The 26,774-nt window shown below is 51.6% G+C and overlaps 2 protein-coding genes and 1 non-coding gene across 6 annotated transcripts in view; all 3 read left to right on the top strand.

The window, feature by feature from the left end:
- Window positions 1-8,008, top strand: part of TOGARAM1 (TOG array regulator of axonemal microtubules 1) — a 35,368-nt gene extending 27,360 nt beyond the window's left edge. The window contains exons 18-21 of the mRNA XM_058807229.1: window positions 933-1,122; window positions 4,438-4,657; window positions 4,939-5,025; window positions 7,132-8,008. Of these exons, the coding sequence (XP_058663212.1) occupies window positions 933-1,122; window positions 4,438-4,657; window positions 4,939-5,025; window positions 7,132-7,373 (739 nt within the window). The 3' untranslated portion in view covers window positions 7,374-8,008. The remainder of the gene's footprint in view (window positions 1-932; window positions 1,123-4,437; window positions 4,658-4,938; window positions 5,026-7,131) is intronic.
- A 1,158-nt stretch (window positions 8,009-9,166) lies between these two features.
- On the top strand, window positions 9,167-26,131 carry PRPF39 (pre-mRNA processing factor 39). 4 transcript variants are annotated; one of them, XM_058806287.1, is made up of 14 exons: window positions 9,167-9,232; window positions 13,043-13,392; window positions 13,751-13,876; window positions 14,513-14,631; window positions 15,381-15,548; window positions 16,198-16,354; window positions 17,474-17,581; window positions 19,447-19,611; window positions 19,920-20,046; window positions 20,506-20,774; window positions 21,309-21,493; window positions 22,706-22,780; window positions 23,333-23,453; window positions 25,445-26,131. In XM_058806287.1, the coding sequence occupies exons 2-14, from the start codon at window positions 13,063-13,065 to the stop codon at window positions 25,493-25,495; spliced, it is 2,001 nt and encodes a 666-aa protein (XP_058662270.1). In that variant the 5' UTR covers window positions 9,167-9,232; window positions 13,043-13,062; the 3' UTR covers window positions 25,496-26,131. The 4 variants fall into 4 exon arrangements, with proteins under 4 accessions (XP_058662270.1, XP_058662272.1, XP_058662271.1 ...); XM_058806289.1 differs by lacking the exons at window positions 9,167-9,232; window positions 13,043-13,392 and adding an exon at window positions 14,276-14,385 and having other exon boundaries at window positions 13,798-13,876; XM_058806290.1 differs by lacking the exons at window positions 9,167-9,232; window positions 13,043-13,392; window positions 13,751-13,876 and adding exons at window positions 14,092-14,118; window positions 14,223-14,385.
- LOC131559579 (small nucleolar RNA SNORD127) lies at window positions 20,858-20,943 on the top strand. Its single transcript, XR_009274905.1, has one exon. It is a non-coding gene; the product is annotated as a small nucleolar RNA SNORD127 (small nucleolar RNA).
- Window positions 26,132-26,774: the final 643 nt, after the last annotated feature.

Genomic DNA, 26,774 nt, shown 5'->3' with positions numbered 1-26,774 from the left:
TTTTGATTGCTTGTTCTATTCCCCATTCAAGCCTTGTGTTCAGGAGTTAGGAGTGAGGTCATGACTGCCTGGACGGTCTGTAAATACTTGGACAGAGAGGTGATTCCACAGGTTTTTTAATTCTTTCCATGACTCCCTAATGAAATCAGGTGCCACAAGAAATTTGTTGTTAAATATTCTAGGAAGAGCTACTGGGTTTTCAGCTCAGCATGGAGAGATGCTGTGGTAGCACCTGCTCTGGGGTCAGCCTTGAAAGTACTCTGGGAATAAAGATTTAAACTGCAGTAAGTTTTGGGGGGATTGTGACCCACTGATGTAAGGGAAGTTCCTAATTGTTCCCAGTCACAAAACCAGCTGCATTTGGAGCAGAGAGGATATGAGACTTTGGGAACAAAATTACTATTGGGTGATTGTGTCACTGTTCACAGGGGTCTTATATTGAAGGAAGAGATGGAGATCTGACTCTATATTTCAGAAGGCTGATTTATTATTTTATGATATGTATTACATTAAAACTATACTAAAAGAATAGAAGAAAAGGTTTTCAGAAGGCCAGCTAAGCTAAGAACAGAAAGCAATGAATAACAAGGGTTTGTGGCTTGGACAGAGAGTCCGAGCCAGCTGACTGTGATTGGCCATTAATTACAAACAGCCACATGAGACCAATCCCAGATGCACCTGTTGCATCCCACAGCAGCAGATAACCATTGTTTACATTTTGTTCCTGAGGCCTCCCAGCTTCTCAGGAAGAAAAAATCTTAAGGAAAGGATTTTGCATAAAAAGATGTCTGCGACAGGTGATTTCTTTTCAATTCACCACATTTAAGGTGAAACTTTGTGTTTACTTCTGATACTTGCACTTAGATGAGAAGAGAATGTGTGGGATGAGCCTCCCGTTCCAGCTCATGGAACAGCATTTCCCTTTGGCACAGGGACTGCACGGAGAGCCAGGAGGCCCCTCGGAGAGCAGCCCCTCGCAGTGCCCTGGAGAGTGAGGAGTACCTCAGGGACCTCGTGGGCTCACTGAGCGCCAGAGATTTCCGCGAGCGCATCCGCGGGGTGCGCCAGCTGCTGCTGGACACGGAGAGCAGCCCGGGCCTGGTGCTCGCCAGCATCGTCAGGGTAACCGGCACTGTCCTGGATGGAGGCCCACAGGGGGTGACTGTCCCCTCTGGGGCTCCGGCTGGAGGTCACAGGGGGTGACAGTCCCCTCTGGGGCTCCGGCTGCAGGGTCACAGGGGGTGACAGTCCTCTCTGGGGCTCCGGCTGCAGGGTCACAGGGGGTGACAGTCCCCTCTGGGGCTCCGGCTGCAGGGTCACAGGGGGTGACAGTCCCCTCTCTCAGGCTCCGGCTGCAGGGTCACAGGGGGTGACTGTCCCCTCTGGGGCTCCGGCTGCAGGGTCACAGGGGGTGACAGTCCCCTCTGGGGCTCCGGCTGCAGGGTCACAGGGGGTGACTGTCCCCTCTGGGGCTCCGGCTGCAGGGTCACAGGGGGTGACTGTCCCCTCTGGGGCTCCGGCTGCAGGGTCACAGGGGGTGACAGTCCCCTCTCTCAGGCTCCGGCTGCAGGGTCACAGGGGGTGACTGTCCCCTCTGGGGCTCCGGCTGCAGGGTCACAGGGGGTGACAGTCCTCTCTGGGGCTCCGGCTGCAGGGTCACAGGGGGTGACAGTCCCCTCTGGGGCTCCGGCTGGAGGGTCACAGGGGGTGACAGTCCCCTCTGGGGCTCCGGCTGGAGGGTCACAGGGGGTGACAGTCCCCTCTGGGGCTCCGGCTGGAGGGTCACAGGGGGTGACAGTCCCCTCTCTCAGGCTCCGGCTGGAGGGTCACAGGGGGTGACAGTCCTCTCTCAGGCTCTGGCTGGAGGGTCACAGGGGGTGACAGTCCTCTCTCAGGCTCTGGCTGGAGGGTCACAGGGGGTGACAGTCCCCTCTCTCAGGCTCCCAGAATCCCAGCTACCAGTGGAACAAAAGGGCCACAGCACAGGCCTGGGGTAGAACTCAGGGTAACTTTAATAAATGGCAAAACTCCCCCCTCCCCACGGTGCCAGGACCCCAAACTGGGGGCAAACAATGGCTTATAAAGGGGGGCAGGTCTCAAGGGAGGATACAGCGTTCAACTAATCAGGATAACTGTCATTATCATGCAAGAATTCTATTGTCAGTACATTGCAAGGGTTCCACATTGCTAGAGTTTCATACCTCCTCAAGATTTCTTGTACGTAGCTCCTTTAGGCACTGACTCGTCCTTGTCCTCACAGCAGCCAACTAACTCCAGTTCCCCCTCAGCCAACCAATCCACTCCTTTATAACACTCTTCTTATTGGCTACAGGTATGGCCTGTTAAAATCAGGCCTGCTCCTAATCTTTAATAATCAACTTAGCTGCAGCTCTTTCGGGGATAAGATTACATTCTATACCACCTTCATTTACCCATGCTATATCCCCCTACAGAGACCTGGGGGTGGAACACAAGGTGAATATAAGGTGTATAAAACAATGAAAGATTTCAAGGGAGGATAACAGCTTCAGTGAACTAATGGGGTTTGAAAGAATACAAAACTGAAGTTCCTAGGTGAAGGAGCAGGTTCAGGGAGAGATTGGCATTTCATGGAAGGAGGAGTAAAGAAAGTTCTGGGGAAGGGGTATGGGTAGAAGGGGTTTAAAACTTGGCAGAAAATAGGTAGGTAACAAACAAAAAACTAACAACTAAATAACAATAAAGGAACAAGTCTAGTTTTAAAGACATAAAATAAAAAATGGGCAACCTGTGCCATCTAAAGGCAGAGAAAAGGACAGCATAAGGAAATTACAAAATTACAAATTAAACAGCAAGCATATTAATAAAACTAAAAAGCTCACTACAACAGGTAACACTGGGATTCAGAGGGCTTAGAGCTGGGCAGATGCCTCAGGTTCAGCTTTTGTATTTTCACATTCTGTGCTGCTTTAGTGTGAGGGTCTGGGCTCCATATCAGGGGATGGTTCTGATGAGGTGCAGTTCTGAGCTCTGTGCACAGAGCAGGGAGACAAAACAATTCCTGCTCCAGCTGGGCACCAAGGACAAATGACCCAAATCTCAGCCCCAGAGCACAAACCCCGTGGGCTGGAGAGAGAAAAACAAGCAGGGTGGGACTGCAGGGGCTAAAGCTGGAATGGGACAATGAACTGCAAGGTGCAAATGGAGCAGAGCTGATCCCAGGGACAGAGCCCGTGCCCGGCCGTGCATTTTGGGGCCTTTTTGGTTGATCTTGGGTGCAGCCCTGGCTGGGCTCTGGTGCTGCCCAAGGTGGATCCATGGAGGAGATGCTTTGAATGAATCCCTGCTTTATTCAGGAGCTCCATCCAGCCTCTGCTCTGGGGCAGCCTGCACCAGGCATCAGGGTCACCAAGTTTTCTGAGAAAAGTCTTGGATCCTTCTTGGAATAAGGATGATGGACAGAGAACATTGAGGGTAGGGGGGGTCTGTGTGAGGCACTAAGGGAGGAAAGGAAGGGGACAGGAGGAAAAATGTGGAATTTTTCACTCAGGGCACTTTTGAACCACTGCCCTGAGAAGCTGTCTGACCCATCCCTGGAAGTGTCCAAGGCCAGGTTGGATGAGGCTTGGAGCAGCCTGGGATGGTGGAACATGCCCCTGATGATGGCAGGGGGTGGGATGGGATGGGCTTTAACATCTCTTCCCATGGAAAGCAGTCTGTGATTCCATGATTTCTGGAATCTTTGTGCTGTTTTTCACACCACTCTTGGGTAAATACCAAATATGGAATAGCTGTGAAAAAAGAAGAAAGGATTAATGTAAAACTGTCTCTAAGTAGTGTTACAAGTTTGTGTGTGGGAGAAGGTGAGGAAAGTGTTATGCCAAATTTGCTGTGCTAAAGCTCGGGATGAGGGTCCTGTCCAATAGGAAAGGAGGTTCTGTAGGAGAAAGAAACATCCAGCAGCTATAAATTAAAGACAAATACAATGAAAGGAAACCAAGCTTGTCCTCCAGCAGTGCCATATCTTTGTGTGGAATGATGGAATTGTGCTCTGGAACCTCCTGGTGTCCAATCTGTGGATGGGTTTGAAACTTTCAGACATTCCTTGTGCTGAACAGAGCCATGTCTCCCTAAAAATACTGGCTGGCAGGAACTCTGGGTCACAGTGAGAGTTACTGTGCCAGGAGTCACTGCACTGCAGGGCTTCAGATCAGACTAATGCATGCGGTTAAAATAGCAAATCTGGGTTCACTTGCTCAGAAATCATCCCAGGTGTTTGCATATCCCAGAATTCCAGAATCTAGAGTGGTTTGGGTCAGAAGGGACCTCACAGAACATCTGTTTCCAGCCCCTGGAGCTAGCAGAGCATCAAGGTGGCCAATTAAAGGGCAGCACTAAAGCAGGTAATGAGCTTTGTTGATTCCCAGTTCCATGGCTGCTGCTTTGATGCTTTTCCAGATCTTTGACGCTTTCAAGCCTCGCTTGCACGACTCCAACAGCAAAGTGACCCAGGTGGCTTTGGAGGCCATGCACAGGATGATTCCACTGCTCAAGGACAATTTGTCACCTGTGATCAACATGTTGATTCCTGCCATAGTGGACAACAACCTCAACTCCAAAAACCCAGGGATTTATGCAGCTGCCACAAACGTGATCCAGGCTCTATGTCAACACTTAGGTGAGCAATTTATTTTCTCTTAATTTGAAACAGTTTTAATTGTGGTGATTAAGTTGTAAATTGAAAGGTTTACTCTTTCCAAGAGTTGCACAGAGTCAGAGTTGCTACACTGTAAAAGTCATTGGGTTTATTCTCACCACACAAATCACCTTGATACTGCTCAGTAGTGCTTTGGTTATTTTTCCATAGCATTTTCTTATTTACCTTTTCCCATATTATGTTTATTTCCAGATAAATTAATTTCCATTTAGGAATTTATGTGTTTTGCTCTTTGCCTTTAGACACCTCCCTGCTCCTGCAGCCGTTCTGCACAAAAGCCCAGTTCCTGAGTGGAAAAGCAAAGCAGGACCTGACAGAAAAGCTGGCTGGTAAAGTGCTGCTGTCCTTTGCTTCTTGGGTTGGTTGGGTTCTCTTAATTAGGAAAATTATTGCAAGGTGGAGGTGGGTCTGTACCTTCCCTTCTGTCTCAGGAGGTTGTGCAGCAGTTGTCACATTTCAGTTCCTTAATGGAAATCGGAGCTATTGCTGACAAAACAAAGGATTAGTATCAACATTAGTGTTATATAGTCAGAAGGAAGATCTATAACTACCTGGAACTTATAAATATTTATAAATATATTAAGGATCTAATTTAAATGTAAATACCTCATCTATTTAAATACCTTAAGGATGAACATTTATAAGTACCTTAAGCATATAATAATTTTAACATGGCACTGTATTCCCTCTCCCAGTGCTCATTCCCTCATGCTCTTGCCAGGAATCAGAGTGGTTTGGGTTAAAGGGACCTCAAACCCCAGCCAGTGCCACCCCTGCCGTGGCAGGGACACCTCCCACTGTCCCAGGGTGCCCCAATGTCCAGCCTGGCCTTGGGCACTGCCAGGGATCCAGGGGCAGCCACAGCTGCTCTGGCAATCCCAGCCCAGCCAGGAATTCCTCGAGAAAAGCTGAATTTCCATGCTTGAAATGAACAAGGAATGTCTTTATGAGCAATATGCTTGAACCAAACATTTCCTTGGCTCATTTTCAGAGCAGTTCTGTGTGAAATGGAACTCACTATCACAGTGAACAGGCTGTTCTGGAAATATCCCTAAATTTGAGGGTGTTAAACAGCCTTTAAGCAGTCCCTCTCTAGCTGGGATTTTTATATTATATATCAGAAGAGGCTGTTCTGTCAGAAAGAGAAACATTTGCTAATGAAACACTGAATTCATTCGTGAGGAAAATATTTCATCCTATAAACATATATATTTATTTTATACATATTTTATATGTATGTGTGCAGGACCAGGAGCTGGACTTGTGATCCTTGTGGATATTCCATCCACAGGATATTCCATCATTCTATGATTCTATATTTACAGTATAAGGCTGCTTTTTTCTTAAATATCTACTGCTTATTTGTGAGATAGAGGGGAAATTGGAAATACCAGACCTTACACTGTGAAAAATAAAGGTCCTTATGAGAATCCTAACTGAAAAAAACTCAACCTAAAATCTCCTTTATTTCTTTGAGTTTTTTAGCTTAATGGAAAAGTGTAATTATCAGCAGCACTGCTGCTACTGTGTGAACTCCTGGGAGGAATAAAAGGAGTGGTTGTGGGAAAATCTCGTATTTTTTATGGGAGCTGATGATGTTGCAACTGCAAACTTGTGTACAGCAGCAGTTTGAGGAGATGATTTAAGTGCTTTTAAACCCCTCTCAAAGGCGGGGATCCCATAGAAATTGTAATTTTAATGAATATTTTATTGGAGAGCGAGTACTGGAGCTGTACCCCCCTCAAAGCTGGGGATCCCACTGAAATTATAATTTAAAGTAATATTTTCTCGTGGCAGAGCTGGTGCCAGAGCTGTACCCCTCTCAAAGGCAGGGATCCCATCACAATTGTAATTTAAATCAGTATTTTCTCCTGACAGAGCTTGTGCTGGGGTTGTACCCCTCTCAAAGCTGGGAGTCACATCTAAATTGTAAATTAAAAGAATATTTTTTGCAGAGCTTGTGCTGGAGCTCTACCCCTCTCAAAGCTGGGGATCTCATCGAAATTGTAATTTAAATGAATGTTTTCTTCAGAGTTGCAAGATGCTGGAGCTGTACCCCTGTTGAAGGTGGGATCCCATTACAAGTGTAACTGAAAATGAGTGTTTTCTCCTGGCAGAGTTGGTGCCAGAGCTGTACCCTCTCATAGCTGGGGATCCCTTTAGGAGTGTACCTGAAATTGGTGTTTTCTCCTGGCAGAGTTGGTGCCAGAGCTGTACCCTCTTGTAGCTGGGGATGCCATTACAAGTGTCACTGAAATGAGTGTTTTCTCCTGGCAGAGTTGGTGCCAGAGCTGTACCCTCTCGTAGCTGGGGATGCCATTACAAGTGTCACTGAAATGAGTGTTTTCTCCTGGCACAGCTGGTGCTGGAGCTGTACCCTCTCAAAGCTGGGGATCCCATCAAAATTCTAATTTAAATGTAATATTTTATTGCAGAGCTGGTGCCGGAGCTGTACCCTCGGAAGCCCTGTGCCGTGGAGCAGAAGGTGCTGCCCGTGCTGTGGCACCTGCTGGGCAGCTCTGCGGGCGGCGGCTCCGTGCCCGGCCCCCGCACGGCCACGGCCGCCTTGGCCCAGGCGCTGTGGGCACAGATGGGCCCCGGGCTGCTCGCCCATGCCGCCGCCCAGCCCCCGCACATCAGGAAGAACCTGGAGGAGCTTTTGGAGACGGGAACGTAAAATTGTGAAATGGCTGCCCCAGGTGAAGCTCCAGCGCCGCCTGAGCCGGGCACATGGACGGACGGTGCTGCCGGGACACGGGCGGGAGCAGCCCTGAGCTGGGCACGGTGCCTGAGGGAGAGCCCCAGAGCCGGGCTGGGCTGGACTGCACCGGGAGAGACACCGGAGCCAGGCTGGGAGAGCCTGGCAGCTGAACTGGGCTGTGCTGGGAGAGCCTGGGGAGCTGAACTGCGCTGTGCTGGGCCAGCCTGAGGGCCTGAAGTGGGACAGTGTGCGGGGCTGAACTGGGCCATGCTGGGAGAGCTGTGCTGGGCACTGTGGGGCTGGCTTCCCTCATTGTCACCAGCATGGCCATGGAGAAGCCGCTCCAGCCCATCTGTGCTTCCCTCCAGAGCCTCCAGTCCAGGACCTGTCCCTGGATTGCCTGTGAAGAACCACACGGTCACATCAGCACTGTGCTGTACATGGAGAAGTGGAAGAGAGTCCTGGACACAGGGATGCAGTGCTGTTTGTGCAAAACATGTATTTTTGTACCCCCACAGGCAGTGGTGCAGTATTTGTTGTCTCAGGGCTGGGCAGTGGGGAGAATGAACCCTGACCCTTCTCCAGCTGCGGGCTCTGGACACATTGGACTGAAAAATAAAGGGATTTATTTCTGTACAGGGATGTATTTCTGCAAAGGGCTGGGGAGGACGGGCTCAAGAGCTGCTCTGCTCAAAGAAACTCAGTGACAGTGGCTGAACACAAGCCCAGGCATGCCAAGGTGGGCAAGAGGCCAAAGGCACCTGGCCTGCACCACGAATAGTGTGGCAGCAGGGCCAGGACAGTGGCTGTCCCTTGTGCTGGCACTGCTGAGGGACCTCCAATCCTGGGATTGGCTCTGGGCCCCTCACTTTAAAAGGGACATGGAGGGGCTGGAGTGTGTCCAGAGAATGGAACAGAGCTGGGCAGGGGCTGCAGAATCCCTGAGGAGCCGGGCAGGGGCTGCAGAATCCCTGAGGAGCTGGGCAGGGGCTGCAGAATCCCTGAGGAGCTGGGCAGGGGCTGCAGAATCCCTGAGGGAGCTGGGCAGGGGCTGCAGAATCCCTGAGGAGCCGGGCAGGGGCTGCAGAATCCCTGAGGAGCTGGGCAGGGGCTGCAGAATCCCTGAGGAGCTGGGCAGGGGCTGCAGAATCCCTGAGGAGCTGGGCAGGGGCTGCAGAATCCCTGAGGAGCTGGGCAGGGCTCACCTGGAGCAAAGGAGGCTCAGGGGCCCTTGTGGCTCTGCACAGCTCCTGCCAGGAGGGCACAGCCGGGGGGTCGGGCTCTGCTCCAGGGAACAGGGACAGGAGCAGAGGGAACGGCCTCAGGCTGGGCCGGGGCAGCTCAGGGTGGGCACAGCAGGAATTTCCCCACGGAAAGGGGGCTCAGGCCTTGGCACTGCCCAGGGAGGGTTGCAGTGCCCATCCCTGCAGGTGTCCCAGGAATTCCTGGAGGTGGTGTGGGGGACTTGGCTTAGTGGTTTAAGGGCTACAGTGACACTGCTGCGTGGACAGCGGGACTGGGTGATCTTGGAGCTGTCTTCCCATCCTAATGATTCCGGGATGTGTTTCCATAGGGGGCTGTATTTATTCTATTCCCTTTAGTGGGCTGTATTTATTTCGTTCCCGTCCTGGGCTCTGTCTCGCAGCCCTGTCCCTCAGGGCCCGGCGCCATTTGGCGGGAAGGGGCGGGTGCTGGGGGTGGCAGGTGCGCACGCGCGGGGGTAGGCGAGCACGCGGGCGGTGCGCGCGCGCGGGGCGCAGTGCGCGTGCGCGGTGCGTGAGGCCCGGGCGAGGCGGCGGCGGCTGTGGCGGCCCCGGCTGTGGCGGCCCCGGCAGGTACCGGGGAGGGGCGAGGGGGCTGCGGCGGCACGGGGCCAAGGGGAGGAGAGCGGGGAGCTCCCACAGCGGCCGGGAGCGCCCGGGCCGAGGGACAGCCGGGGCGGGAGGCCGAGGCGGGGGAGGCCGGGCCGCGCGCGGGGCGCTCTGAGCGCCGTGTGGGCCCCGCGGCCGCTGCCAGGCCTCGGGTTTGCTCGAGAGGGGAACTGAGCCGTGGGGGTGCATCCCGGTATCCGTGCTGTGTCCTTGTGTCCCCGTTCTCTGCGTTGAACGGCCGCTGGGCGAGTAACGGGCCCTGGCGGAGCCGCTCCGCGCCGCGCGGGCTGTGACGTTATTGCCCAGCCTGGGCCCCAGAGGCCCTGGTGGAGACGGAGCGGCCTCGGGCTGGGCCGGGGAGGCTCTGGGTGCACACCAGCAGGAATTTCCCCATGGAAAGGGGGCTCGGGCCTTGGCAGGGGCTGCCCAGGGAGGTTTGGAGTGCCCGTCTCTAGGGGTGTCCGAGGAATTCCTGGACGTGGCACTCAGAGCTCTGGGCTGGTGGCGAGGTGGGGATCGGGCACAGCTGGGACCCGATGGCCTTGAAGGGCTTCTCCAGCGAATGATTCCGTGATTCAAACGCAATCCCGGCCCAGCCGCGCTGGGCCCTGCAGCGCCGGCCCTGCCCGGGTGGATCCAGCAGCGCCTTATCAGGGCTGTGAATGGAGCGTTCTGGGCAGAGCTCAGATAAGGCTCCGCATTCCTGCTCCTCTGCAGCTTCCCTCTTTGTTTCCCATTCGTTCATTCACGTTTATGAGCGGCAGTTTTGTGTACAGCAGTCTTGTAGCAGGCTGAGTAATACATGTTGGCATCAATTATTTAATACCATTGTGTGTGTATAGCTGATACTCTGATTCAGTTGTTTAGCCTGTGTGATGTCAAACGCTTTGGAATTAACGTGAAAAGCCCCGGAATTAAGATGGGGGAATTAAGATTAAGGTGGAAACCCCGGCATTAAGTTTCCCTGGTGTGCCTCACCCCTGGACTTTTGTGGCCTGTTGCATTGGCTGGTTTAAGCCATGGATTGCTGTCAGATTTTGGGATCAGACTGGAAGGTGTTTGGCTGGAAGAGCTGTCAGACAGACTTGGTTTCAGTTTGGAGCCACGTGTGCCGATCCTTGTGAGTTTTCACAATCTCAGCCCTTGTATGCCCATCCTACAGCTTCTCCCTCATCCTTTTTTCCCTCCTTACCTGAACACAGCTGGATTTTGAGAGCTGAATTTTTAAGATGGAATATGTCTTCTGAATCAGCTGGAGAGAGAAAACATCTGTTAAACATCAGAGTAAGTTTAGATCATTAATTACTGCATTTCTAATGATGACAGAATCCGTGGAATTGTTAAGGCTGATCATTAAGTTCAGCCATTCTCCCGTGCAGCCAAGGCCACCCGGTGTCCCCAAGTGCCACATGCACAGGGCTTTAAATCCCTCCAGGGATTTCAAAAAAATCCTCCCCAGGGATGTGGACCGGGCAGCTGTGCCAGGGCTGGACAGCCTTGCCATGGAGAAATTCCCCAATATCCAACATGAACCTCTCCTGGTGCAATTTGAAACCATTTCCTCTCATCCCATCACCAGTTACCTCTGTCACTGTTAGGCCACATTTTAGAGCTGTAAAGAGCCTTTAAAGTGTTTTTTCTGGTGTCGGGGCTGCGGTTTGTGTCACCCCCTCCTCTTACCACTCGGTTTTAGAACCCGCACGAGGCACCCTCGGAAGTGCAGCAGCCTCTGAGTGATTCACATCTCTGCCTGTTGCACTGGGATAGGCACAGTGATACTCTTTGATACTTAATGTATAACTTAATGTTGCAGATGAGGGTTTTTCTCAAAATCTGGAGGCACAGAATGGTTTGGGCTGGCAGACACTTCAAAGCCATCGAGTTCCACCCCTGCCGTGAGCAGGGACACCCATCACTACCCCGGGCTGCTCCAAGCCGTGGCTGCCTAATGATGGAGAGCAGAAATGCTTTAAAAAGCACTTATTAGAAAACTTGCAGGGTAGACCACATGGACTCTTGGACATTGTGCCAAAGTTCCTTGGCTTGGTGAGCTCCTGGGGAAACATGAGCTGTTATCCCAGGAGCTGAAGCTGCCGAAGATAAGGGAGAGAGATTTTTCCTTTCTGGCAGGAACTTCACCCAGGATGTAGTGGTGTCTTTTCCATCCCCTTGTTGAAGTGAAAGCAGTGCTCTGGGTGTTGTCTCTTCAGGTTTCTGGGGAGTTCTGGGCTGGGCACTTGTGCTTTCTTTTGGAAATCCCAAATGTGTTTGCCACCTGCTGGGAGGAGAGCACAGGAGGAACCAGGAGTGCAGTGCAGGATGTGAGGGTGTCAGTCCAGCACTGTGCTCCATTCCAGCTGCACGCTGCTGTGTCCTGCAGGGTGCTGTCCCTGGGTGTCAGTCCAGCACTGTGCTCCATTCCAGCTGCACGCTGCTGTGTCCTGCAGGGTGCTGTCCCTGGGTGTCAGTCCAGCACTGTGCTCCCTTCCAGCTGCACTCAGGGCTGGGCGCTGCTGTGTCCTGCAGGGTGCTGTCCCTGGGGTCCCTGAGCCACCCGGGGCACGGAGCAGCCTCAGCTCAGTGTTCCTGCTCTGGCTCTGGGAGGCAAGGCCGGGCACAGCCAAGGCTGGGTGGCACCCAGCCAGGTCAGGCTGGCCTGGAGCTGGCACAGCAGGGCAGGGCCAGGCAGTGGCTCTTGGCAGGGACATCAAAGGAGGAGTGGGGGGAAGCAGAGTCTGTCCCAAGGGCCGGGAGGAAGCGCCTGGCACTGGGAGTGGTGGCACTGAGGGGCTGCAGGTCAGGGGCAGCCACAGCATTTCTGTGGCTCTCTGGTGCTGCTGGGTGTGTTTGGGCATCACTAAAGGGGCTTGAGTTGGTGCTGACAGGAATTCCTGTCTTTGCTTTAGCCTGGTGTTGAGGGCACCTTTTAATACCTTTGTTTCACAAAGAATGTACTGACTTGTACTGAATAGGAAAATGGAATGAATTGAGGGACGTGGGTCCATGGTGGCCCCAGCACTGCTGGAGTGACTTGGACCTGATGGTCTCAGACAGCTTTTCCAGCCTGAATGTTTCTATGGAATTTGAACATTGTGACCATGTTCACGGGGATTTTCGGATGAGGGAAGAGACGAGAATGTAGACTCCATGTTTCAGAAGGCTAGATTTATTATTTTATTATATATATTACATTAAACCATACTAAAGGAATAGAAGAAAAGATTTCATCAGAAGGATGGCTAAGAATAGAATAGAAAAGAATGATAACAAAGGTTTGTGGCTCAGAGAGAGAGTCCGAGCCAGCTGACTGTGATTGGCCATTAATTAGAAACAACCCCATGAGACCAATCCCAGATGCACCTGTTGCGTTCCACAGTAGCAGATAACCATTGTTTGCATTTTGTTCCTGAGGCCTCCCAGCTTCTCAGGAGGAAAAATCTTAAGGAAAAGATTTTTCATGAAAAGATGTCTGTGACAGAACATAATTCTTTATTTAGAATAAACTTCCACTGGGCTCCTACTGGAAAACTGTAATGATTCACTTTTATACCTCAGTAGCTCCCTGCAGTAGTTTTTTAGAAATCCACAGTTTGCATGTGCAGATGTGAAGATCTCTGCTGTTAATATTTTTATTGCTGAGCCAGGCTGATGTGTGAGGCAGGTGCCATGGGGGCTGTGGTGACACGCAGGGGTGCCTGGAGCACCTGGGCACTCTGAGCTGGGGATCTGAGCCCAGCTGTGCCCCAGGAGTGCTGAAGGGAGCTGTTCCCCCAGGATCCAGTCGCTGCGGTGCCATGGAGAACGCAGAGAGCACGGAGGAGGAGCAGCCAACTGTGGGCAATGCGAGCGCGGAGCCCGAGGCCGAGAGCGCGGCCGAGGAGCAGCACATGGACTTCAGCACCGAGATCATGAGTGTCACCGAGATGGAGCAGTCCCCAGACAGCTCCCCAGACCTCAACGAGGACAACACGCAGGAGAGCGAAATCCCAAACATTGAGAGCTTACAGACCACAGATATCGAGGCTGACTTCCCTCCGGATTTTGACAAGTTTTGGAAAGTAGTAGAGGACAATCCGCAGGATTTCACAGGATGGGTTTATCTACTGCAGTACGTAGAGCAGGAGGTCAGTACCTGCCCCTGTCTCCTCAGGCTCCCCAAAATAAATAAACAAAGACAACTAAAGTTGTGGAATTCCAGTGGCAAATGTAGAATGAATATCAAGCTGTCACAGACACTGATTTAAGGCAGCTGTCCTTGCCACTGCTGTCATTTAATCATAGAATGCCAGGATGGTTTGGGTTGGAAGTGATCTTAAAAAGCTCGTCCGGTTCCACCCCCTGGCCATGTTCAGGGACACCTTCCAGTAGCCTGGGTTGTCAAAATAGCACCAGGCATTTCTAACATTGTTAATAATTGTATTTAAAATAGCCTGAAGCTGTTGCTAAGGGAAGCCCTGATTGTGCTCACTGTGTTTCCCACAGAACCACTTGCCAGCAGCCAGGAAAGCCTTTGACAGGTTTTTCTCACACTACCCCTACTGCTATGGGTACTGGAAGAAGTACGCGGACCTGGAGAAGCGCCACGACAACGTCAAGCAGTCAGACGAGGTACGTAGGGCCCAGGGCCAGCGCTGCCACCAGTCCCAAAGCCACCAATGACTGTCCCACCGCGAGTCATTGGGCTGCCAGTGCCTGCCCTGCACGGCCAGGGCTCGAGGGACGTGTTTGCACGTGTCACAGCTGTGGCATTTGGAGCTAATGTTCTCTCTCTTTGTTGGCAGGTGCGTTAAACCTCTACAGTTTGTCAAGCTTTGCAGTGCAAGCCTCTGTATTACACTGCAGCTTAACAAGTAGGGCAGGGCTTTTCTGTCACTTCCATTTATTACTCATTTTCAAAACAATAATAGTTGGTTTGCTGGTCACAATTGCTCCATCTTATTGCATTTTTGGTCAGACGCTGTCAATGATGCTCTAATGGGTCTGTGCCCTATGGTCTGTACCCCAAAGCCTGCCCACACAACCTGGTCAGAATGCAGGGACCGCTGCGCTTTGAAGATCAAGACTCTGCACGTGGAGATCAGAACATTGCCATGTTCTATCCAACCTCCACCCGAATGGTAATGGTAGATTATTTAAACAAAATTCCAGTAATTAGTATTTCTAAGGTTCACCGGATAACACAGTGTTGCCTCTCTCTTAGGACCCCATTAAGGATTTGAAGTACAGTTCATGTTCTCTTCATAGGTCTATCGCCGAGGGCTTCAGGCAATTCCTCTTAGTGTTGATCTTTGGATACATTATATAAACTTCCTAAAGGAGACTTTGGACCCTGCTGATCCTGAAACTAACAGTACCATCAGGGGGTGAGTTGGGAGCAGCCTGATACCCATACACACCGCTGGGGTCAGGTTATTGTGTTTTAGGACAAGGGTAAAATCATAACAACCTGGCGTCACTCTAAGGATTTTTAAATTAAGAAATGATGGAGTCAGATTCTGTAAGAAGGGGGAGAGTGTGCAGTGTGGTACAAGGGGAAAAAGCTGGAGAGCTTCACACTGGATATCTGGAGACATATTAAGAAATACTTAGTGCAGCATTTGGAATCCTGGAATTTAATTCCTTGGTGTTTCCAGGGTATGGCTAGGATGTGCCTGCTTGCTGTGGCTGGCAGTGGACCCAGTTAAAGGGCTGGGCTAGAGTTTGAGCAGAAGGCTTAATTGCACTGGAATTGAATCTCAACCAAGCTGCAGAATTGCTGCACAGCTTTTGGGTGTTAAGCTGCTGCACTGGTGGGTTTGGAGTCTGTACAAGACAGAAGTGGTAAAGGTTGTGTATTTTCCTAATATCTTGTGTTCCTGCCAGTGGCTTCTGCTGTTGCATGTATTTGTTCTGTTGTGGAAGTACTGGAGGCAAAAAATGAGTGTGAGCTTTCAGAATCTCTAGACACCTTTCTGTAAATATCTGGAAAACACTCTGAAGTATGTCAATAATTAATATAAGTCTAGTTTCAAGGAAATGGAGGATGCTCATAACCCTTAATAAGAGCCAGGACTTTCCTTCCTTGCTCTGGTCCTGGTATCCAGAAACCGGTGTAAAACCTTTCCTTTTCCAGAGCCTATGAACACGCAGTGCTGGCTGCTGGGACAGATTTCCGCTCTGACAGACTCTGGGAAATGTATATAAACTGGGAAAATGACCAGGGAAACCTGAGGGAAGTTACATCCATCTATGACCGCATCCTGGGAATCCCAACGCAGCTCTACAGCCATCACTTCCAGAGGTAAAGGAAAGCAGGCAGTTAATGCCATGAGCACAAGAGCTTGGAAAGGTTTATGTAGTTATTTACTCACATACTTAGGCAGTTGGACTGATTGTTGGAAAGTACTGATGCACATTTGAGGAATTTGGGTTTAGGTAAATTCAGAGGTTTTGTTGTGCAATGAGAACAGACCTTGGAAGTGTGGGGAAGAAGAGAGGATGTCTTTGAGAAATCAGAATGAGCAGTTCTGGACTTTAATACTTGGGCAATGCCCACGTGTGGTGAAGCACTAATGTAACTGACTAAAGAGGAATCCTGGTTAAGTTTTAGATAGTAGAATTCTGCACTGGTAGGGAGACTTGATTAGCAGCCTCAGTTAAATTGCACACAGTCTTCCCCAGATCTCTTGGTGTGGGAAATAAATTATTTCCTTTATGACTGATTTTCTCCTTTGCCATCTCTTTTCCATGGCAAGGGTTCTGTCCCTTTGGCACATGGCATTGTGAGGGCGATGGGTGCTGGCAGTTGTGGCTGTGAGCTGGCAGCACTCAGTGTCACTCAGGGGCCATGGAGCAAAGCAGAACCCCCTGGGATTTACAGCTGTGCCCTGTTGGGCAGCAGTGCAGCGTGAAACAGCCCCTCTGCAGTGCCTCTTTGTGGCTTTTGCTAGGTTTAAAGAGCACATCCAGAACAACCTGCCCCGAGACTTCCTGACCACAGAGCAGTTTGTGCAGCTGCGCCGGGAGCTGGCGGCCGCCAGCGGCCACAGCGGCGAGGACGGGGACGAGCTGCCCTGCGGCACCGAGGACATCACCGACCCCGCCAAGGTACGGCACACAGCACCAGCCTGCCCTTCCTGGGCTGGCCAGGGCATCACTGACCCGCCAAGGTACGGCACACAGCACCACCCTGCCCTTCCTGGGCTGGCCAGGCCTTCACTGCAGCCACCCTGTGGCACTGAGGGCATCACTGACCCGCCAAGGTACGGGCATACGGCACCACCCTGCCCTTCCTGGGCTGGCCAGGCCTTCACTGCAGCCACCCTGTGGCACTGAGGGCATCACTGACCCTGCCAAGGTACGGGCACACAGCACGACCACCCTGCCCTTCCTGGGCTGGCCAGGCCTTCACTGCAGCCACCCTGTGGCACTGAGGGCATCACTGACCCTGCCAAGGTACGGCACACAGCACCACCACCCTGCTCTTCCTGGGCTGGCCAGGCCTTCACTGCAGCCACCCTGTGGCACTGAGGGCATCACTGACCCTGCCAAGGTACGGCACACAGCACCACCACCCTGCTCTTCCTGGGCTGGCTGGGCCTTTTACTGCAGCCACCCTGTGGCACTGAGGGCATCACCGACCCTAACAAGGCACCTGCACTGCCACCCTGTCATTCTCTGGGGCAGGGGTTCCACTGCAACCACTTGAGCTGTGCCCAGAGAGCTCCTGTACGTCACTGCCCTTGGTTCATGTGCTAACAGGACAGCCCCTTCCAGTGCTGAGAAGTTCAGGACCGTTAAAGAAATGTGTTAGAAAATGAAAGAAGTGGTGTACAAAACCTAAGGAGCAAATAGTAATTATTCCAGGTCAGCAGATTGCTATCTGTGGTCTAAGAAAGCTCCTCACCAGCACTGGCCTGGGCAGGTTCAGACTGTTACAGGCGTAGGAAAGCCTGGAGCTGTCCAGAGGAATTGCTGATGGGAAAATGCAAGCACACTGAAACCAGGGCTGACTTGGATCCAAATCCATCCTTAATCTCCAGCCAGGTTTAGCACAGGATAAACACCAGTTGAGCTGTGTGTGCCGAGGCCCAGGGCTCCATCAGGCAGTGTCCCAGCCCTTCCCTGGCTGCTCAGGGAGAATCCATGCACATCCCTGGCACAGGAGGCAGTTACAAAGGTGGCACCATGTCTGCTTGTGTTACATGTTCTGACATTCTGTTCTAGCTGATCACTGAGATAGAGAACATGAGGCACAGAATCATTGAGATCCATCAGGAGATATTTAACCACAACGAGCATGAAGTCAGTAAGAGGTGGACGTTTGAGGAAGCGGTAAGTGGGGTGGGGTTTGTGTGAGGCAGCACCAGCAGTGGTGCAGGGAGCAGGACTGGGAGCTGGGAATTGTGTGAAACAGCCTTAACTTAAACTGCTGGGAGGGGATTGAACAGAGACTCAAAGCTGGAGCAGTTTCACTTTTCTGCCGTTTTTCTTGTGAAGAGGCACCTGGTGATGTAAAGATCTCAGAGCAGTGCTTGGAGAGAGGCAAGGTGCTGTAATGTTTGCTAAGCCAGTGAGTCCTGGGAGTTAGTGCTGCTCATGCCCTGGGGTGGTGCAAAGGCATGAGGGGATGGAGGGGACTCCCTTTGAAAGGTAAGCCTGGTCTCAGAGGAGAATGAAACTCCTGTGGTTTTCTATTGTAACATTACACACTTAATCAGGTAGCTTTTGTTGTGGACCTCCTATGTATAATTATTAAAAGTAATTAATTAAACAAATAATTTGATCGTTGCAAATATACAGCTTTTGCAGCAGAGTTAGGTTGGATTCCATTTGAAAAAACAATGGGAGGTTTTCGTCTCAGTCTTTATATTTTTCTCCCTGGCAAACATGGTCCTTGTTTTAAATTTACTTCTTACTCTAAAGAGTCCACTGTGTTAGCCAGCTGGGACAGATTTTCAGAGACTCTTTAGTGGTGTGGGTGTCAGAACTGGTGATTGCCTGCACTGGGTGGGACTGGCCAGGTGCCTCCACAGCCCAGGAGCTCTCAGGCAGGGCAGGGAGCCATTGGCAGTGAGCTCTGTACCTGTGACCCGTGGCACCAGGGAGCAGAGCAGTGTCCCACATTCCTGCCTGGGGAAGCCTTTAGCTGCCAATCTGTGGGACCTGGGAGAGCCCTGGAGCTGTGGGCATTGGGCAGGGAAGGTGTGGGAAGCTGAGTGTCCTTGCTGGCCACAGGGTGCTCTTGTCACCAGCAGTGTGTGCTCTGCAGCCCCAGGGGCTGGGGCTGGGGCTGGGGGAGCTGCACGTGCAGAGCTCAGCCTGTCCATACAGGACAGCACAGATCCCACCCAGGGCTGGGCATTCCCTAGAGCTGCTTCCAGCAGGAGGGGGACTGTGAGCTGGGCAAAGTGGCCACAGGGTGTTGGGTGCCACACCAGAGATCAGTGAGGAGCATGAAGGGAGATTGGCTTTAAATTTCAGGTGGCTTTGAAGAACTGGATTCTCCCTAATTACTGTAAGTTCTTCATCCATTTGTATGGATTTGGATATGAGAGGAAATTGCAGCACAGGAGAAAGATAATCAGATACAATAAAGATGATGAGCAAAAGCAGAGGATCTCTGGCAGGATGCCAGACAAAGCAATTTCAATTTAAACAGAGCAATGTTTAATTTTCTGTGCTGAGCTCTGTCCCACCCAGCCCCTCTTGCAGCCACCAATAACAAGACAATGGTGCTAAATTAGTGTTCTCACTATATCCAGATTGATGTAAATATTTGATAGGAAGTCCAGTTCAGTGCTGTGTCTTTCCTTGTCATGATCCTCAGCCGAGTTCTGAGTTGAATTTGTGGGCTGGGTGTCCCACAGTGAGCACTTCACCTGTGTGGATGGATGTGGGCAGTGTCCAGTGTGTCCATAATGTCACTGACCCTGGGCTGCCTTGGGTCCTCCCCCAGCATCTCTAAACACCTGCACTCCAAAAGCTCTCTGGGAAAGGAGGTTTCTAGCCCGGAATGTCACTGCAGTAAATCCTCTGATCCATAGCTGGATAACCCTGGATTGAGTAGATGAGGAGGTGTCCCAGGAGCCCTGGTCACTGAAATGGCAATAATTGAGTGTTGGTTGTGTGGCTGTTGATTGTTTGACCCCCTTGGTGGTGTGTTTGTAATCACCAGTTGCATCCTGTGACTCTTGCAGATCAAGAGGCCTTACTTTCATGTAAAACCTCTGGAGAAAATTCAGCTGAAAAACTGGAAAGAGTACTTAGAGTTTGAGATAGAGAATGGCACTCACGAGCGAGTCGTGGTCCTCTTTGAGAGATGTGTCATTTCATGTGCCCTCTATGAGGACTTCTGGATCAAGGTAAGGGAGGCAGCTCACGGCTCTGCTGGTGCACACCTTGACCTGGTGACTAACCCTTGTACCCTGTGGAACGTTGTTCATCTATAACTATATCTGTTGCATTAGGAGATGGTCTGCTTGCAACCAGATTTGACTGCTGCATTTGCCAACTGCGTTGCCTCTCTACGTCCTTCCTTACAGAAACTAGTCTAGTGGTTCCATAAAGGTGCTGAATGGGTTTAAACAAAAGAATTTTATCGTTCTGGCATGTTCTTGGAGACAAATACAAGCTTTAACCTGCCTGGTCTCTGCTCTGTTTCCAACCCTAGTATGCCAAATACATGGAGAACCACAGCATCGAGGGCGTGAGGCACGTGTACAGCAGGGCCTGCACCATCCACCTGCCCAAGAAGCCCATGGTGCACATGCTGTGGGCAGCCTTCGAGGAGCAGCAGGGTAAGGGCAGCCCTGCCTCGGGGGGCTCTGCTGGGGGAGCTCTGTGACCGTGTTCACAGGCGTCTTAGGATGAGGGAAGAGACGAGGATCTGACTCCATGTTTCAGAAGGCTGATTTATTATTTTATGTTATATATTACATTAAAACTATACTAAAAGAATAGAAGAAAAGGTTTCATCAGAAGGCTGGCTAAGAATAGAAAAGAAAGAATGATAACAAAGGCTTCTGTCTCAGACAGAGGGTCCAAGCCAGCTGACTGTGATTGGCCATTAATTACAAACAACCCCATGAGACCAATCCCAGATGCACCTGTTGCATTCCACAGCAGCAGATAACCATTGTTTACGTTGTGTTCCTGAGGCCTCTCAGCTCCTCAGGAGAAAAATCCTAAAGAAAAGACTTTTCATAAAAGTTGTCTGCGAGTCTGCCCTGTCCTAAAGCATCCCCCTGCTCTTGCAGGCAACATTGATGAAGCCAGAAGGATCCTGAAGACGTTTGAGGAGTGCATCCTGGGGCTGGCCATGATCCGCCTGCGCAGGGTGAGCCTGGAGCGCCGGCACGGCAACATGGAGGAGGCGGAGCAGCTGCTGGAAGATGCTGTCAGGAATGCCAAGTCCATCAGTGAAGCCTCCTTCTATGCCATCAAACTGGCACGGCACCTCTTCAAAGTGCAGAAAAACCTGCCAAAGGCAAGAAAAGTGCTGTCAGAAGCCATAGAACTGGACAAAGTATGTGTTCCCTCTCAGCTCTCTTACCCAAAACTCAAACCACCCTGGTGTCTTTTTCTCTTTCTGAAGCATTTTGTAAAACATGGCAACAGTGATGACAGGTGTTGTAACTGGATGTAATGTCCCATTACTGCATGGAGACAACAGTCCCTCTAAACTGATGTTGCCATGTCCCAGCTTGGGAATCTGGAAGTTTGCACCCTTTTCCCACCAGAAGCACAATGTGCTTTACACTTTATTTTAATTTTTAGAATCTTAAACGTTCCCAGTGTGTTCAGTGTTATTGGTGTGGGGCAGTGTTTGGTGGTTTGGTGTCAGCACAGGAATATCTGGCACTCAGATGCTGCCAGCAAAGTGCAGCACCTGGGTTTTTGGTGTTGGTCACTTCTGGCGTGCAACAAACCAGCCCAGGGGGAGGAGATCCCTTTATTGCCTGTCATTGTGCGTGTTCATGGGGTGAATTGGGGTGTGTAACAGAGTTAAAAACCTGCTGTGAGGGTCAGGTGTGCACCTCCTAATGGCTGTTCTGCACAGGAAAACACCAAACTGTACCTGAACCTGCTGGAGATGGAGTACAGTGGTGACCTCAAGCAGAATGAGGAGAACATCCTGAGCTGCTTTGACAAGGCCATCCATGGGGCCTTGTCCATCAAAATGAGGATCACCTTCTCACAGAGAAAAGTGGAATTCCTGGAAGATTTTGGGTCTGATGTGAACAAGTAAGATGTCCTGTGGGCAGTGGCCAAACTGGGGTCACTGTGAGAGTGCATGGAAAAGGGTGGGGTCAGTGGCTTCTGTACAATTATTTCCTTTATCAGCTCTTTGTAAGGAACAGCTGCTTTTCTAAACCAACCTCCTGTGTTAAACAGGAATAGATTTGTAAACAGGAATAGATTTTTATACAGGAATCTCTTTTCAGATAATTGCCCCTTTTGTCTGAAGTGCCCATCACCTCACTGAGCAGAGCTCTGCTGCCTGCCAGGTTTTCCTGTGGCTGCTTTCCCCTTGCTAAGCCCTATGAAGGGAGGTGCTCCCCAGGGGAATGGGACAGTCTGTGACACAGGTGTCCTCTGAGACTGTTCCTGGCAGCTGCTGCTTGTTTCCAAAACTGCACTGGTCAGGTTTTTCAGTGTTCAGCACTACCAACAACTCTGCACTTCTGTGGGAGGATACACCAGGAATGCAAGTTTTAATTCAATGCTACAATATCTTTTTCCTCTTAATTGTCTATTGTTTTAATTGTTTTAATTTACATTTTGCAGCTAAATAACCCAGAAGGATTAATGACAAGTCAGTTTTTCTGCTTTGTATGTTTTTAACAATAGCTGTCCTTAAATTCTGCTGCCTCTGCAGGGCAGCCAGTCAGTGCAAGTTTAGGATCTGAGACAGATCAACACAAAGAATTTTTGCATAATCCCAGAACACAGAATGAGTGTGAGGAACTCTTTTTACCCAGAGCACACTGCCAAAAGCTGCAGGTTTTGTGAGATGCTGCAGATGAGGGGGTGTTTCAATATTTGTGAGAATTTTAGCCAGGACTCTCCAGTGCTGCATTAACCACACTTGTTGCCTGCTCGATGGGCAAAGGCTGCTTTGGCATTGGAATAATTTCCAGTGTTTAAATGCTGATTCCCTCATCTCTGTGCTGCTGTGGGTGGCATCTCCAGCAGGCTCTGAAGGAGCAGCTGAATCACAAATCACTTCTAGAAAACTTCTTTATAAAGGAGCTTGATAAAAACTGCGTAAAGTGTGAGGGAAGTTGAGCAGGTTGGGAACTGGAGCTGTTGTGAACTGAACGGAGCTGGCTTTCCCCTGTTCATTACTCATTAGAATGTGTTACATTGCAGTTTGCTGTACTGTTACAGCTCCCTGTAGGCTTTGCTCAGGTGTTTCAGGTACTGACAGGGCCTGACTGGCTGTGCTCTCCCCAGGCTCCTGGATGCCTACGACGAGCACCAGGCACTGCTGAAGGAGCAGGAGACGCTGAAGCGGCGAGCAGAGAACGGGTACGGACTGAGCCCAGCTGCCCTGGGCAGGGCAGGGAGCAGCCTCATCCTGGGGGGTGCTTTAGTCTGTCAGTGGAGGTGTTTGTCAGCTTTGAACCCACTGATGGGAGAATAGAATCACTTGATTTTAGTCCTTTGAAGTCTGTACTAAATAGAGTTGTGCTGCCTTAAATATTCACAGAATTGTTTGCATTGAAGGCACCTTAAAGCCCTAAAACCTGCCATGGACAGGGACACCTTCCATAGGCTGCTCAGAGCTCCATCCATGCTGGCCTTGGACACTTCCAGGGATGGAAATAATTTTGGAAAATAAGTTTTTGGGTTGTTGAGTTGTTGAGTTGAGCCAAACAGTGCTGGTAAAGTAACTCAGTCTCTAAGCAGGAACGTGCCTTTGCTGTCTCAGTTTGGGCACCAGCTTTAAACCCAGCCTGTTCTGCACAACCCGAACTGTCCATCCCTGACCCCAATTCCCTCACCCCTCTGGGCCAGGGCAGCAGCTGAGCAGAGTTTGGGCTGCCCAGCTCTGCTCTGAGTGTGCTGTGTTCCCTGCAGCTCCGAGGAGCCGGATGAGAAGAAGCTGCTGACGGAGGAGGCGGGGCTGGCGTCGGCACAGCTCATGGACGGGGACATGCAGGTGAACCAGGCTGCCTACAACTACAACGCCTGGTACCAGGTATGGGGCTGCCTGCAAACAGAACTCAGCTCTTGGGGTGCTGGCATCTCCTGGCTGTGCTCCACAAGTGCTCAGAGTTGTTGTGTGGAGCAAGGAGCAGTTTGGTGGCTGTCACACAGGGAGGGAAAGGGGGTGGTGTGTGGAACTGTTCTGCCCAGACTGGCCGTGGGGTGCCCCGTTCCTGTGTGCCTGGATAGTGACTGTCTCCAGGCAGTGATTCCTGTAGTGCCTTGGAATGGGTTCTGCTGGTACAAAATCAGCTTGTCCTCTGGGGCTCTTCCTCCAGGGCATTTTAGCTTGGAATAGAATTGTTGGGGTTGGAAAAGCCCTCTAAGACCATCCAGCACTGGCAAGGCCTTCACTGATCCATGTCCCTACTGCCACATCCATGTATTTATTAAATCCATGGAAGTTTTGAAGTGGTTTTATGAAAAGCATTGTTCAGATTGTGCAGAGCCCCCAGAGCTGGAGGAGCAGCGGTACAGCTGGGGCACAAGCCCTGGGTAGCCCTGCTTTGGGATTGTCTGCAGCCAGGTCAGGAATTCCTTCCCAGGTCAGGCAGTGGGAGCAGTCTCATCCAGCAGGAAAAATGCCCCAGCTTCACACACAGCACTGCAGGATTGGCAGCTTGAGGCTGGGCCAGGGGGGCTCAGGCTGGGGATCAGGGAAAGGTTCTTCCCCCAGAGGGTGGAGCAAGCACTGGAACAGCTCCCCAGGGAATGGGCACTGCCCCGAGGCTGCCAGAGCTCCAGGAGCACAGGGATGCCAGGCTGGGACTGTTGGGGTGTGTGCAGAGACGGGGCTGCACTGGCTGATCCCTGTGGGTCCCCTCCAGCTCGGGGCATTTTGATTCTGCTGTGCTGAGGATGTGTCCTGTGGCAGCACCCTGTGGGACTTCCACCCCTGCCTGCCTTCCCTGCCTTTCCCAGGCTGCTGTTCCACAGGGGATGGCACTGCTGTCCTGCATTCCCAGGGTGCTGTTCCACAGGGAATGGCACGGCTGTCCTGCATTCCACAGGGAATGGCACGGCTGTCCTGCATTCCATAGGGAATGGCACTGCTGTCCTGCATTCCATAGGGAATGGCACTGCTGTCCTGCATTCCCAGGGTGCTGTTCCACAGGGAATGGCACGGCTGTCCTGCATTCCACAGGGAATGGCACGGCTGTCCTGCATTCCACAGGGAATGGCACTGCTGTCCTGCATTCCATAGGGAATGGCACTGCTGTCCTGCATTCCCAGGGTGCTGTTCCACAGGGAATGGCACGGCTGTCCTGCATTCCACAGGGAATGGCACGGCTGTCCTGCATTCCATAGGGAATGGCACTGCTGTCCTGCATTCCCAGGGTGCTGTTCCACAGGGAATGGCACTGCTCTCTGGCATTCCCAGGGTGCTGTTCCACAGGGAATGGCACTGCTGTCCTGCATTCCCAGGGTGCTGTTCCACAGGGAATGGCACGGCTGTCCTGCATTCCACAGGGAATGGCACTGCTGTCCTGCATTCCCAGGGTGCTGTTCCACAGGGAATGGCACGGCTGTCCTGCATTCCATAGGGAATGGCACTGCTCTCTGGCATTCCCAGGGTGCTGTTCCATGGGGAATGGCACTGCTCTCCGGCATTCCCAGGGTGCTGTTCCATAGGGAATGGCACTGCTCTCTGGCATTCCCAGGGTGCTGTTCCATGGGGAATGGCACTGCTCTCCGGCATTCCCAGGGTGCTGTTCCATGGGGAATGGCACTGCTCTCCGGCATTCCCAGGGTGCTGTTCCATGGGGAATGGCACTGCTCTCCGGCATTCCCAGGGTGCTGTTCCATGGGGAATGGCACTGCTCTCTGGCATTCCCAGGGTGCTGTTCCATGGGGAATGGCACTGCTCTCTGGCATTCCCAGGGGTGCTGTGCTGGCACAGAGGGGCTGGGGGGGCTGTGCTGCCCCAGGGGCTCCAGCAGGGACTGACATGGTGCCTGATGCTGCTGCTGTGTTTGGTTCCAGTACAACTACCAGAACGCCTGGAATTACGGACAGTATTACCACACAACCTGATCCCCGAGGGAGTGGAGTTCACTGTGCTACAGTTTCAACAAAGATGGAATAAAAAAAGTTATATTTTTCTAATTTTGGGCTGTGAAGGAACTGTTGTGCCACCTGCTTTTGGTCCTCTGCATGTGAACCGAGCTGCTGCTCACGGGGTATGTGTGAAGCAAGATTCGTGTGCTGGTAACTGATAAATGGTCTCTGTACAATTCTCATTTACCATAAATGATTTTTTTAATTCCCTGCACTAATTTATGGAGTGTCAGAAGAATTGTCGTCAGTCTCATGATTCCATAACTGAGTGGGTGAAGCTGTGGGGGTTTGGGTTGGTTTTGCCCCAGAGCTGCTGTGTTGCCTGCCCTGGCCCAGGGCTGGAGCCAAGGCTTGTCCCACTGCCAGCCCAATGCCAGGGAGCTGTGCCAGGGCCGGGCTGTGCTGGGACTGGGGCCCTGGCAGAGCTGCCACACGGGTTCTGTAGCGTTGGAGGGGGCAGGGATTAAACCACCTTCATTTTTTTTAAAAGCACAAACTGTGTTCGGGATGAGTTTTGTATTTAGAGTTTTTCATGTACACGGTGTGAGCAAAACTTTTTTCATTTTGATCAAAGTGATCATTCCCATTTTTGTAATAAAAGCGAGGAATTCAGTAGTGCTCTGAGCTTTCTTGGACTGCCTCATTCCAGCCAGGAGAGAGAACAGAATGCCTGAGTTGAGCTCTGGTGGTGTTCACAGGAGGGGCTGTGGCACAGGGAACACCTGGGAACAGCTGTGGAACACCTGGATCTCTGTCAAATAAATGGAGTGAGAATGCTGTGGGATTGTGGAGCAGGAATGCTGTGGGGTTGGGCTCCACAGGGGCAAAGGAGCCCTGGCTTGGGTGTGGGGCTATGGGATTGTGAAGCAGGAATGCTGTGAGATTGTGGGATGGGAATCCTGTGGGACTGTGGAGCTGGAATGCTGTGGGATGGGAATGCTGTGAGGTTGTGGAGCAGCAATACTATGGGACTGTGGAGTGGGATTGTTGTGGGATTGTGGGATGGGAATGCTGTGGGACTCTGGAGTGGGATTGTTGTGGGATTGTGGGATGGGAATGCCGTGGGACTGTGGGGCAGGAATGCTGTGGCAGTGTGGAGTGGGAACGCTGTGGGATGGGAATGCTGTGAGGTTGTGGAGTGGCAATGCTGTGGGACTGTGGAGTGGGATTGTTGTGGGACTGTGGGATGGGAATGCCGTGGGACTGGGCTCCACAGGAGGGAAGGAGCCCTGGCTGGGCGTGGGCCCTGCTGCTC

This window comes from Ammospiza caudacuta, chromosome 6, assembly GCF_027887145.1.
Source record: "Ammospiza caudacuta isolate bAmmCau1 chromosome 6, bAmmCau1.pri, whole genome shotgun sequence".
In the NCBI taxonomy this organism is placed as follows: Eukaryota; Metazoa; Chordata; class Aves; order Passeriformes; family Passerellidae; genus Ammospiza; species Ammospiza caudacuta.
This window is presented reverse-complemented; position numbering and strand designations above follow the sequence as displayed.

Excerpts from the sequence above, each read along its gene's own strand:
- PRPF39 (XM_058806287.1), top strand. The coding sequence starts at position 13,063 with ATGGAGAACGCAGAGAGCACGGAGGAGGAGCAGCCAACTGTGGGCAAT. Across the intron at positions 22,781-23,332 it reads AAGCGGCGAGCAGAGAACGG|CTCCGAGGAGCCGGATGAGA; the intron begins GTACGGACTGAG and ends TGTTCCCTGCAG. Across the intron at positions 23,454-25,444 it reads ACTACAACGCCTGGTACCAG|TACAACTACCAGAACGCCTG; the intron begins GTATGGGGCTGC and ends GTTTGGTTCCAG.